Source organism: Daktulosphaira vitifoliae, unplaced genomic scaffold (genome assembly GCF_025091365.1).
Source record: "Daktulosphaira vitifoliae isolate Bord-2020 unplaced genomic scaffold, ASM2509136v1 Scaffold_2, whole genome shotgun sequence".
Lineage (NCBI taxonomy): Eukaryota > Metazoa > Arthropoda > Insecta > Hemiptera > Phylloxeridae > Daktulosphaira > Daktulosphaira vitifoliae.
Genome location: NW_026099573.1, coordinates 42,032,459 through 42,045,863, shown reverse-complemented (window position 1 = coordinate 42,045,863; position 13,405 = coordinate 42,032,459). Strand labels below are relative to the sequence as shown.

The following is a 13,405-nucleotide window of genomic DNA, read 5'->3' as shown; positions in this document are numbered from 1 at the left end:
TTGTACATTGAAGACAATTTGTATAAAAAAATAGAAAAGAAATAAAAGTCGTTCAATTTTAAAACCATTATTAAATTAAATTACTGCTAATAATAAGAAATAAAAGGTAAAGGTTTTTTATAGTTGAACAGGCCATAATAATACTAAATGCTGAAATAATCAGACTTAAAATTAACTAAAGTTGTATTTGATGTTCGCTGAGTCGTTGATAGTTGATGTACACCAAAACCTTGTGACAGTTGTCACATAACCGTGATGATCAGGGATGACCTTATACAAGACCGTTGCCCGTATCTTATAAACTAGGAGGAGTTGATTTTTGAAAGAAAAAAAGTACAAAAATACACGAGTCTATTGAAGATGGAACACGCAAAAAATTAAAATGATAGTTAAGTTAAATGAAAGGGACTTTATTAAAAAAAACAAAAACAAAATAATTATGATAATATGAGCCAAAAAACCGAACGGTCAAAAAACCTCTTTTACAAATTAAAGAGACACAAAGAAGAGAAAAAAAAAATCAGATATTAATAAAACAGATTTAAACTTACACTTTTATTATTAGAGAATACGATGAACGTCTTCGGGTACTCACCGGCTATTAAGCACAGTATTACCGCTAAGCACGGCGGGTATATGCCTCAAATAAGCGACTGATTTTAAGCAGTTAGACTTAGCTTGTAAGACGTTGGGACACCCCGGAATAAATTGCACTACGATACCACATTGTACCAATAGTATATATCACCCCATGTAATATAATATTTTTAAATCACAAAAATATATATACAATATGACAGGTGGTAATGTAACACAACTGCCATGTTGAGGGATCAACAAAATAAATTTAACAAAAAAATTCGCCATACATATTTATGGCACAGCGCGCTAAAAAACATAACCAGGCTCAAAACATTTAAAAAAAATATACATTACCAGGACCGAAGGGCTAAAGAGTAAGATGCAGGTTCAGCCATAAAATTAAAAAAAAATATATTTAACATAGCGGACACTCACAAAAAAAAAAAATTTTAAAACACAATTGGTTGCAGCTCACACAACTCAAAAAAAAAAAACACACCGCTACGGACGCAAAAGAGTACAAACAGTTCCGACTATAGCTATTCCACGACAAAACGTCAGTCGTTTGATCCAGCGATCCGATGGCGATATTCGGCTAGCCTTTAGAGTAGGTGGTGAGTAGTACAAATGACGTTCAAGATAGGAAAGGAGCGGGTTAAGTGTACACACAAATGCTGTCAATGAACCGGTACGAAGTAGTACACAGCTGACTATCTCGCACGCGCACAAACAAATCACAACACTTTATCGTGACTATTTGAATGATAAACGCCGTCGCAACACGTATTCGGCTCAACTAAATTAATTTGGGATACACAAAAATATATATACAAATATACTAAATGGAAGAGGTACCTTTTGTCACGTTACACTGTGTAAGCTATTGACGCCAAACGTTAGTTAAGGAATGTCGTAGCGCATCAATCCCCAGAGTACTGGACAAGCTGAGAGTGAAGTTAAGATAATCAAAAATTTAACATGTTAACATCAACATCAACTTGCTTTTGAAATTTTCTCTCAAGTTTAAATCCTTTTAAACACACAGGTTAAATGAAACTCATTTCCACAGCGATAACACTTTCCATCGAGGTCTTTTGGTGTTGTTATTTTATTATTTTTGTATGTGTTCTTTTGTGACCACTGGATTTTGTTTACATTTGCCATTGTTGTACTTTGCATTTGATTTCTACCTTGACATGAATCTTAAATTGATTGTGCTATTTCAACAAAAGTCATGTTAATTTCTTGTAATAATTTTTCACTCTTTCAATCCCCTTACGAATTGAGAATGTAAATTAACATCAATAGTTGACGCTTAACAATTTTTACAATTCAAATTACAGTGTCTTGTTAACTTGCGTAATTCTTTCACAAATACTGATGTTAATTATCCGTCATTTTGATTCCTTACATAGAAACGATGTTATTGAACTATCTCATTTGGAGTTGGACATAAATGTTTTTTTTTAACGAAGTTATAAGTATATCGAATTGCATTTATTTAGGTTGCTCTGGCCCTGTAAGTAATTAAAAAAAATTTGAGTTCAAGCAACTAATTAGTAACTGTACTTTCTTTTTCTCCGTTGTGCCATCATTTGATACTAGATTATTTAATTCAAACTAGTTGTCTAACCTCTGTATGTAAATTTTGAACGTTTTATTTGATTCATCAAATAAGTTCAAGTCTTGTAGGTACAATCGACTTCACCTTATCACTTTTTTGATCTTGAGTTGCTTTTAGGAATGCTAGTAATACCATATTAACACGACCATCTTTATCTCCAATATTGTAAATATTTATTGGTCTTATGAATAATATACATTTATATATATATATATACACATAATGGATAAAAATGGTTTGAAGTACACACGGTACAGAAATTAATTTTGTAATAATGATAATAACATAACCTAAAATATAACACAATCCATTTCATCTAAGCCAGGCATGACCTACGTGCGGCCCGCGACACTGTTCTATGCGGCCCATAGTTTAGTTTAGAATTTGAATAAAACAGTAGAAAAATTTAATAAATGCTTTATTTCAAATATGTCAGAAAAAAATTCAAATACAAAGTTAAAATCAGTGTGAAACTTGAGGTTGTTTTTGTAGCGCCAACTTCTTGATATCAGGTTCAAATTTTGTAGTGGCAGCCCTTAGTAAGTAATGAAGATGATCATCTGTAAGGCGAGATCTTTCTTTGCTTTTGATACATTTCATCCTTGAAAATGTTTGTTCACACAGATATGTCGATCCAAACATTGAAAAAACACGTTGAGCCAGTTTTTTTAATTCAGGAAAATTTTCGTCGTCAAGATTTTTGTAAAAGTTTGGTAAATTCTTTCGATTTTCTTCGTACAAGTCCTTCTGTAAAGTATTAGTTTTCAGTTCTATTATTTCCATTTGAAAATTTTCCTGAACTACAGCTTCATCCATCTGAAAAGGATTTTCAATCAATCGAAACAACATACTTTGTTCTTTAAGTTTTTTAAACCGTGTATGAAAATCCGTTTTTAATTTTTCCAACAAGTCTACAAATTTTACTGTTGAAAAATTTAAAAAATTCTTTTCTTGTATTTTTTTACAGCAATTAAAGTGTATAAAATTTTTATTTTCAATTTGTCTACTAAATAGATTTAGTTTCAGCTCAAAAGCGGACACGTCATTTAAGAGTTCAAATATGAATTTGCCCTGTGTCTGTAGTTTTAAATTTAAATCATTGCAGTGACTAGATATGTCGGTCAAAAAGGCTAAGTCCCAAAGCCACAATGAATCAGAAAGTTGAACGAATATTTTTCCTTTCTTCGTCATAAAAATCTCTATCTCAGCAAGAAGATTAAAAAAGCGTGATAATACTTGGGCTCGGCTTAACCAACGTATCTGGTTGTGGTAAAGAACATCGGAAAATTCACTACCGACTTCTTCCAAAAATGCTTGGAATTGCCGATGATTCAAGCCACGGGAACGAATAAAGTTCACAATGTCTCTAACAACATTCATGACGTGGTCCATTTCGAGTACTTTGCAACATAACGCCTGCTGATGAATAATGCAATGAACAGGCAATGGCTGTTCTAAATTTTGAGTGGCCATTTGATGCAAAATTTTTGTGACTAATCCATTTTTTGAACCAATCATGCTTGGTGCACCATCTGTTGTTAGTCCGCAAAGATTTTTCCAATTTAAATTCAACTTTGTTATGCACTGCAAAACTTCTTCAAAAAGGTCATCTGCAGATGTGCGGTCTTTCATGCTCTGTAAAGATGCAAGCTCTTCAGTTATTGTAAATTCTCGATCTATTCCCCGCACAAAAATGAGTAATTGCGCTGTATCACGATTGTCCGTGCTTTCGTCCAAAGCCAAGGAAAAAAAAGAAAACTGTTCTGCTTTTGTTTGCAACTGATCTTGTAAATTTTTACCAATGTCTTCTATGCGACGAGTAATGGTGGGCCGAGATAGACTTATTTCTTTGAATGCAGAGCATTTCTCAGGAGCGATTTCTTCAATAGCTGCGATGATGCACTTTTTAATAAACTCGCCACTATTAAGCGCTTGTTGATCTTTCGCAATAAGATTTGCAATCTTATAACTTGCTGTAACGATATCGTCCTTTCCTTTTACTTGTCGCGAAAACATACTTTTGACAGCGCTTGTCTCGTCCGCGAATTTTTTTTTTAATAACTCCAATTTAGATTCGCGAGCCTTATCTTTAATACTTTCATATTTTGATTTGTGTTTGGTTTCATAATGCCTCTGAATATTAAATTCCTTATAAACAGCCACGGATTCACGACGNATGCCTCTGAATATTAAATTCCTTATAAACAGCCACAGATTCACGACAAATAAGACAAGTTGGTTTCTCGTTGAATTGAATGAAAAAGTATTTATACATCCAAATGTCCTGAAAATGACGATTTTCTTCGGAAATTTTACGTATTTTTTTTTTTGTTTCAGACATTTTTATTAGGGCATTTATCACAGAGCTAAAAAAAATTATTTTTAAATAATAAATATTCGTTAATAATGATCAATTTTTATTTATAATGAAAAAATTTTTATTACCAATAATTCAATGCACTTAAATATCACTTTCACTGGAATATAGTCGCTTTAACATCATAAGCAGGAAACTAACTGACTCAAGTGTGCAAAGGACGCATCAATTAATAGTAGGCAATTGTTTGTGTTTATATTTATTTATAGTGTCAATGTTTTCTATCACCTTTAATCCCGCTCGTTTATGACCATATTTGGTAATGTTTACAATCTAAGTAGGTTTTTGATAATGTTTACAATAAAGATAGATTTTAGATAGATAACACATTTAATAATGTTTATAATATGGGTAGATTTAAATTAGATTATTAAAAATTTTTCAAAATGTGAATTTTCATAAATATGCGGCCCGTCTAAGTTTTGCTGAAATGACAAATGGCCCGCAAACTTAAAAAGGTTGGTCATGCCTGATCTAAGCTATAGATAATATGAATTTTGCTATATAGCTATATAGTAAGGATTTATTATAAATATATGATGATCTATACGATTAATAAAATTTAAATAGGTTCTTTTATGCTAAAAGAATCAACTTTGTTTTTAAGAACAAATTATGCAAATTTGTTCCTAAAAAAGTTATGGCAGTTTTAAGAAAAAAAACGGTAGCACAGTGGGGTTGTGGCACAGTGTGTATGAGATAGTATAGATGATATCTGGCAGTGATTAAAATCACTATCATAAGACAGACACGCTAAGATACAAATCTGTAGATAATGTTCAATTCTAAGGAATTGGTGGATAATTACAAAAGTAACATCAACTCCTATTTCCTTAATTATATACTGATTTAAAAATATAATACAAGAGTAAATACTAATTATAGTAATTAAATTTATAGTAAAATTGGTTATCAATAATTTAATATTGTAATTTATACGGAGAAATTATAAAAATAATACAGTAGCTGTATATTTCTTTACTTTAACAGGTATAAACATTTATAGGGCTTGATGCAATAATTTTCAATAAAAACTGTTTGTTACTTATAAATAAATACACTGCACTACAAGGAATTCTCATCAGAATTAAAAATATAATTTTCTAAAATAACTTTTCGTGCTGTTTTCAAATCTAAAATTAGACTTTTTCTATGACTTCTAATTTTTGATATTATTAATAATTACATATAAAATAATATTTAAAACAAAAAAAAAATTGTTTTTAAATTATAACTAATTTTTATTTTCAATATGTTAAAAATAAGCAGAACAAAATGACATTTTAACCTATTTCATTGGTCCTTTAAAATTGTTTTTGTGAAAGTTTATAATAGAAAAAAGTTGAATTTGTTACCATAACTTTTAGCAAAACTTGCATGTTTGAAATTGTCATTATTAAATAGAAAATTAAAAAAATGTTATTGTTAAGATAAATATGCAGTTAGTAAATTATACAGTAAATTTATCAGAAAAGCTCAATATTTGTTTGCATTTGTATTGTAAAAATAGGTCATGTGAGAGCTGAGAAAATAAATGACGTCCTCAAAAAGAAACCACATAATAAAATAATTTTAATATGAATAAGAAATTTCTTCTCACAAGGGGAGACTATAGTGATGAGATCCTTGATCATTATTAAATTTATTGAAAATAAATGATATAAAAATCAAATGAGTTGAAAATTATATTTTCACTCAAAAATAAATTACGAAAAAAATGCAAAAAAATTTGCCATAAGCGGGTTTGAACCTCGTGCTACAACGATAAAATTAAAGTGTTACCGATTCAGCAACCAAATCGCATTCGTCGACCGAAAAAATAGCAATTTAAGCAAGTTCAAATTTCAATATTATTTTTTTCGACTTAATAGAAGCAAACAATTTAAATAAGTTTAACTTTTTTTGTCTGTGAGTTAATACTGTGAATACGGTGACTATTTTCACCATGAAAACAAGTCCAGAGGTCCATTTTTTTTTCAAAATAAGTAACATAAGCTTTAATTTAAGGTATATATAAAAGTGTCAGTATTTTCGGAACATTTTCAAAAGTTAAGTTGAAAAAGTTCTACTTTATATACTCATGTTTTAAGGTTTGAACCCTCCTGTATAAAAGGAAATGGTGTGATTTAAAATAAATAGGATATCGAATGAAAGAGGTATATATATGAGGCGTATAGTTTCAAAACCAGCTATAAATGATTTTTTTTTGTATTTTCTAAATGATCACACTGTACTAAATGTCCTGTAAAAATATTGTACTTAAAAACAGGCTATAACTGGTTTAAATTAATCATAGAAAAATATGGTAGGTTTCAAAATCACCCATCTAACAATGTCATTTTCAAAACAATCCATAATCAATTATTTTTTTTTTCGCGGTAAATAATAATTGATAATGATTATATTTTATGCTAAGATATTAATACTGATTAATTATTTTATGTATTTAATTTTAAGAGTAAAGTTTTTATATTTCAAAAAATGGTTTTAGCTGGTTTTGAAACTATACAGAATGATTTTTTTATCATAACCTACTCAATTACTTACAGAGTAATAATAATTAAAATTTTTTTTTTTTTGGTTATCTTTAATTACACATTATTCTTGAATTATTAACTATGTAATACATTTTAAGTTCATCACTTATGACTGGTAAGGGTGTCAACTTTGTTTTTTTAAATGGCAACACATATTTTGAATTTTATAAAATGTTTGAGTTTTTAATTTAATAGTAAATGGCATTTGAATTTTTAATATAACTTTATTTGTTTATTAGATATAAACACTTAAAGTTTCAAATTTTTGAGTAAATATACATGTATAATACACAAGGGATTACAATTACGGGTAGCTAATTGGTTTTTTATGACATCGATATTAACAGGTACACAGCATTGTTATTATCAATGGTAATAAGGCACATTGTTGTGAGGTTATAAATACACTAACTGACAATACAGAATGTATATCTATTAATAGTCATAATTGATAATAAACAATCCGTGACTGTAATTGCAATGTCATAAAAATCCAATTAGCTACCTGTATTTATAATCCCTTGTGTATTTTACATGTATATTTATTCAAAAATTTAAAACTTTAAATGTTTATATCTAATAAACTAATAAAGTTATAATAAAAATTCAAATACCATTTACTATTTACTATTTTTTTTTGATTTTAAGAAACCAAAAAAAAAAAATGTTTAAATTATATTTATTCTGCAAGTAATTGAATGGGTTATGATAAAAAAAATCACTCTGTATACCTCATATATAATATTTATCATAAAAAAATAGTATTGATACATGCATATTTTTAAAAGTTATAGCAGCATATAATTAAAAGTGTAAAATATAATATAAAGAATTTTTTCACAAAAATAGCATATTTTTGAATACAGTAGTAATTTTCACCATGGAGACAAGTCGAGAGGTAATTTTTTTTTTTTCAAATAATAGTATATTACATAAGCTTTAATTTAAGATATATATAAAAGTTACAATATTTCTAGAGCATTTTCAAAAGTTAATTTTTTTGTGGAAAAATTGCCATTTTAAAACCTCTTCTGTGGGCAGGTAAAGGGCCAAATGTTCACAAAAATATATCAAAGTATAGGTAAATACCCAATGTATTTATATGAAAAAAATTGTTTTAACACATACATTTTTGAAAAAATGTCCAAAATTATCGATTTTTAAAATTGTAATTTTTTTGAAAATTTCTCCCATTTTTGAGGAACGAGGGAAATTTTTTCAATTTTTGAGAGTATTGTCTTCGATTAGATACGATTAGTGATCTTTTGACGTATTTTTCATTTAGTGAGAGCTGAGATTAAGTGGTATCAGAAACAAAAAAAAAAATAATAAAAAAAACATATCATAGTACCTTCATTAATACCTGGTATCATTGGTGTCATTAATATTTTCTCAACTTCACATCGAAGCTAAAACTTACTGTATTACTTATAGTTGTTATTATTGTACCCTTTAGTATATGAATTAAATCTTTTAGTTGGTATATCACAACAAACTGATACTGTTTGTTATCGACACAATAATGATTTTTTTTTCAATCCGAAGATTGGTTAAATGATTATTGATGTCTCTCAATTTATCTCTGTCACTTAAAATCCTCTTCAACTCCTAGTATGTCTCTAATCCAGTATTTTCCATCACTTGCTTTGAAAATGGAGTTCTAGACTTTCCTCTTCCAGGTTTTCTTTCAACTTTTCCCTCTATTATTGTGGTTATCCAAGGACTATTCTTTATTATGTATCCAATCCATGTTTTTCTTTTCATTCTTAGCATATTCCATACTGATTTTTGTGTATACATTCTCCTGAAAACCTAAATATTTTTTAACTCTTCTGTCCATGAATTTTTTAGCCTTCTTTAACACCTCCTGGCATAGTCCATGTGTACCTTCTATGCTAAGACTACGAGAATAGAGTGTTTGTTATCATTAAGTTTTATTCCTAAAATTTAAGTCTCTCAAAACTATTAGTCTTTTGCCTCTTTGGTTTCTTTTTTTCAACCCAAAAGCACCTGAAATACCTCGCTCTTGCTTTTCTCCTATAACTGCATTCCAATCCCCCATGATTATTATATTATCCTTCTCCTTTAATAACTTTTTAACTTCGTCAATTTGTTCATACATTTCCTCAATTTTGTCGTCTCCGTGACTAATTAACTAATATATACCACTCCGAATCATATACACTTGTATAATGAAAGTGTTAACAAGTTTTGTTTACAGTTTAATAGCAATTATTCAGCAATTGTATTGGACTACGGTGATAACTATTTTTCCCGTGTCTTTATTCATAATTAAACCTACTCCTATTATCTTATTATCATCTCCAGCAAAAATTAATGTTGATTTTCCATGCCTTTAATAAATATTTTTTTCAATTCATCAACCATATTTTTAAAATACAAATTACTGGGCTTCATTTTTCCCTAATATAAACCAAAAATACATAACGTTTCACTTTTTTGGTGAACGAATATAACAAAAATAAAAATTACTTAAAGAAGATTGGTAGACCATCAATACATATTACTAATATTATAACATCATTAAAATGTATTAAGAAATTACCAAAAGAATTTATGTTATTTGTAATTCCAAAATAAAAATAATAATCTAGAGTAATAATTCGAGTTAAATCATGTTCACTTGATTTTTTTTGTATTTAAAATAGTTCTGGCGTTTACTAAAAATGAATGAAAATTGTGCTGAAGCTTTAAAGCTTTTAATAAATTTGACAATGAATCCGTTAGTCATAATGAGTTATACACCATGTTACTATTTTTTTTTTTTAATATTATGTTTGGTATATAAAGCATCAATCATATCATTAAATATTCATTATCCTTCAATTCATAGCTAAAATAAATATTTCCTACACATTCATAAATTGATAAATCGATGTTAAAATCATAGATAGGTTATTTTAAAACAAGATAAGGTAAATAATTTGTATGACTAGTATTAAAATTTTTATTTTAGTTGATCGTTTCAACCTCGTCCAAGAATGTTCTATGCTCAGTAGACTTACCAGGTTGTTTTCACAGATTAAATAAAATTGGAATTATAATAAAGTAATAAATAATTAATTTAACCAAGATATACTGCAGTTATTAATAATGATAAATTAATTTAATAAAATAATTTATCTTATTAATTGCAATCATATGATAAACTTGATATTTAATTTTGAAATAAATATTGATTTTTAAATATTAAATCACTCAATTAATTAATCATCAATCCTATAGTCTAAAGAACAAAATAAACACAAGTAAAAGTTAAAAATATTTAATTTTATTTAAAGAACACTTATAGCAAATTTGATATCCCTTCTGCCATCTAGCGTACATTGCAATAGAAGAATTTACTTATAATTGTGAAAACAATAAAAGAGCTTGTGATATAACATTCAAAATTTAATATAACATATCAAAGGAATTATTTCTTTGATAATTATTATACGAAAATCAGTTATTTAGTTAAAATTAGAAGTATTAACTTTAAATATGTTAAATAAATAAAAAGAAAAACGTTTTCTCAAAATTTGTTTACCTTAAATCAATTTTAAAAATATTAGAAAATATACCTTTATACAGAGTGTTTAATAAGTTTGGAAACAATGATTTTTTAGACCCGTTATTGATTTTTTTAATATTTTTTTTAGAGTTAATTGAATAATGAAATGCATCTTTTACGATTAAAATTAAAGTTCAACTCTAATGTAAAAAGGATAAATATACTCTTACTTAAGAAATTTAAATGTCAACAACTGTGTGATTCTGCAGACACAATAATCATAAATTGCCTGATAACTGTAGCTTAGTGTATTATAATAATCGTATCAAAGCACGAAACGTCCAATAAATATTTTTGAATTAATATTGTACCATGTTAATGGAGTTATTAAATATCAGAAAAAAAAAAGGTTTTCTATTGCATTTTCTGTACGTTTACAAGAATAGAAGATTGTTGTTGAAAACATATGTATTAAAAATTAATTTTTTTGAATCAATTTTCATTTTAATTCGTTTTAAAGAACATATATATTCAGATACCAAGTGTAGAAAGGAATTTAAGTAAAGAAATATTTCACGTTTAACAATTTTTATAAGATTATAAAATAAATAAATAGATTAAAGTCAGTGTTCTTATTATATTTTTTTACAATAAACGATCAAGCTAGCTGGACACAAGGTAAGAAATTATATTTCTAAGCATGTCATAAAAAAATTAAAGATAGATTTAAAATAAGTCATGAATAATTTTTACTTCTTTTTTTTATGACAAAATATTATAACCCTAATTTATAATTCCCCTTTTTTTCTTTTTTTTTTTTATTATGACATTTTCAATTATATTTATGAAAAATGTATCATATAAACTCAAAACACTGACAGAAAAATTTAAGACGTAATAGTTAAATATAACTGATACAAGTAATTTAATAAAGACACGATTCAATCACTTTAAAATATAAACAAAAATTTCGATAAATTAGATGTATTATAGACGCTACTGTGTTATCCCAAAAAAATTAATTAGGTCCAGGAGCAGATATCATCAAACATCATCGAAAACAGTTAATGCCAAAATAGTTGACCAGAATTTAAAAACCGATTAAAAATGTCATTAATATCATTTTACAAGAAAAAATTCAAACATGTATTGGACGCACTGATAAATTTAACAAATGAACATTTATAAAGTACTATTGAAACATTGAAGCCTCTATTTAACATGTTAAAAATACTCATTAACTTGTTCATTAGGAAATGTCTCGAATATAGTTAAATAATTTCCTGATATGAACAATAGAGGAAAAATTCATGATATTGATGCAATACATACAAAAATTTTATTGAATTTCAATCATTGTGATAAAAAAAATTGAATAAATATTTTTGAAATATCTAAGTCATCAATATTAATTCTTGCACAAGTTAATCGAATTTGTTGTTTAGCAGCTGTTCTCGTTTTTACTGCTTCTGATGAAAGAATGTTAAGCAAATTAATATTAATGCAGTTTTACTTAAGATCTAAAATGGACTATCGACGATTACATGCATTCATTTAATGAATTAATTTTTTTATAAAAAATGAATATACTTTAATAAAAATCTATTAATATAAAAAATAATCGTGGTTGAAAATCGAGAGTTGATACGAATTTAGGGTATAAGGAATGGTAACAGAAAATTAATTTTTTTCTGTAAAACGGCTTAAACAAGTTCTATTATTGTTAAAAAATAAAAAATGATTAGCTCTAATATTTTTGATGATATTTCATGAGGCGTAGTGAAAGAATCACTCTGTATATTAATATTTTATAGCAACTTGACGATGAAGTAAATTCGAAACTATTAGTTACCATATAATTGTTTTACACTTGAATACTATTTATTTGTTTTATAATTAAATATGTTTTATACATAATAGTGTCACTTTAATCTTAAAATTTTTAAGTATATATTATGTGTTTATACATTTTAATTTTATATTATACGATTATGATGCAGTAGTGTAGTCAATTGGAAAAAAGAGACTACAATTCCCTCCAATTGGCTAATTAGTACTTTTAAAAGTATGACTTAAGAACTAGTAAGAATAAGCAATAAGCCAAAAAAAGGTCTTTGCCTCCTTCCCCTAAAACAAAAATTCTGAATACGCCACTGAGATTACATGCTTATAATTGCGGTATATATATTATAATATAAACCTTGAAAAAAATATAATTATAATGTTAAACTTTGGTTAAGCGTTGCGCAATAAAAAATGTTTAGTATTGATGAATAATGCAGTGTCATGGCAACAAAATAAATCAGCCTAAGTCATATGTAGCAAATTTAAGAAGTGATTCATTTACCTATATCTTTATTGTATATGTTAGTTTAATTTAACTCATATACACTGACCAAAATATAATGGCATACAGTAAGTACATAATAATTTTATTAAAAAGTAAAATATGACATTCGTATAGAAAATAACGTCGCGTTAACTTTTAGTCACAATTGAACTTTTAAGAAAGCGATGTGAGCATAATGAAGGGGAAATAAGTACTCTGGAAGAATTATCCTTACACCAAGAAGATTTAATAAAAATTGAAAATTTACAAAATTGGTGCAAAGGACTGAAAATACTGCTTTTACAATCCAACTTAATATTTAAAATTGGTACTTAAAAATTTATTTAATAATTAAAATACCTTCTCAGCTACGTATCGAAGCTAATATTTTAGTTTAATAACTATTAAAAAGCGATTATATTATATCATACTATTATATGGA

The 13,405-nt window shown here is 27.1% G+C and overlaps 2 protein-coding genes across 3 annotated transcripts in view; one reads left to right on the top strand and one right to left on the bottom strand.

Annotated features, from left to right (window-relative positions):
* Window positions 1–2,668: 2,668 nt before the first annotated feature.
* On the bottom strand, window positions 2,669–8,920 carry LOC126898289 (general transcription factor II-I repeat domain-containing protein 2-like). Its single transcript, XM_050672231.1, has 3 exons — window positions 8,766–8,920; window positions 3,277–4,388; window positions 2,669–3,129 (listed from the first exon to the last, which is right to left on the bottom strand). Exons 1-3 carry the CDS (start codon window positions 8,918–8,920, stop codon window positions 2,669–2,671), a joined length of 1,728 nt encoding a protein of 575 aa, XP_050528188.1.
* Window positions 8,921–11,470: 2,550 nt separating this feature from the next.
* LOC126899356 (dynein axonemal assembly factor 11) overlaps window positions 11,471–13,405 on the top strand; it is a 5,940-nt gene continuing 4,005 nt past the window's right edge. The window contains exons 1-2 of one of the 2 annotated variants that reach the window (XM_050674227.1): window positions 11,471–13,049; window positions 13,124–13,291. In XM_050674227.1, the coding sequence (XP_050530184.1) occupies window positions 13,040–13,049; window positions 13,124–13,291 (178 nt within the window). In that variant the 5' untranslated portion in view covers window positions 11,471–13,039. The remainder of the gene's footprint in view (window positions 13,050–13,123; window positions 13,292–13,405) is intronic. The other variant, XM_050674228.1, reaches the window with a different exon arrangement.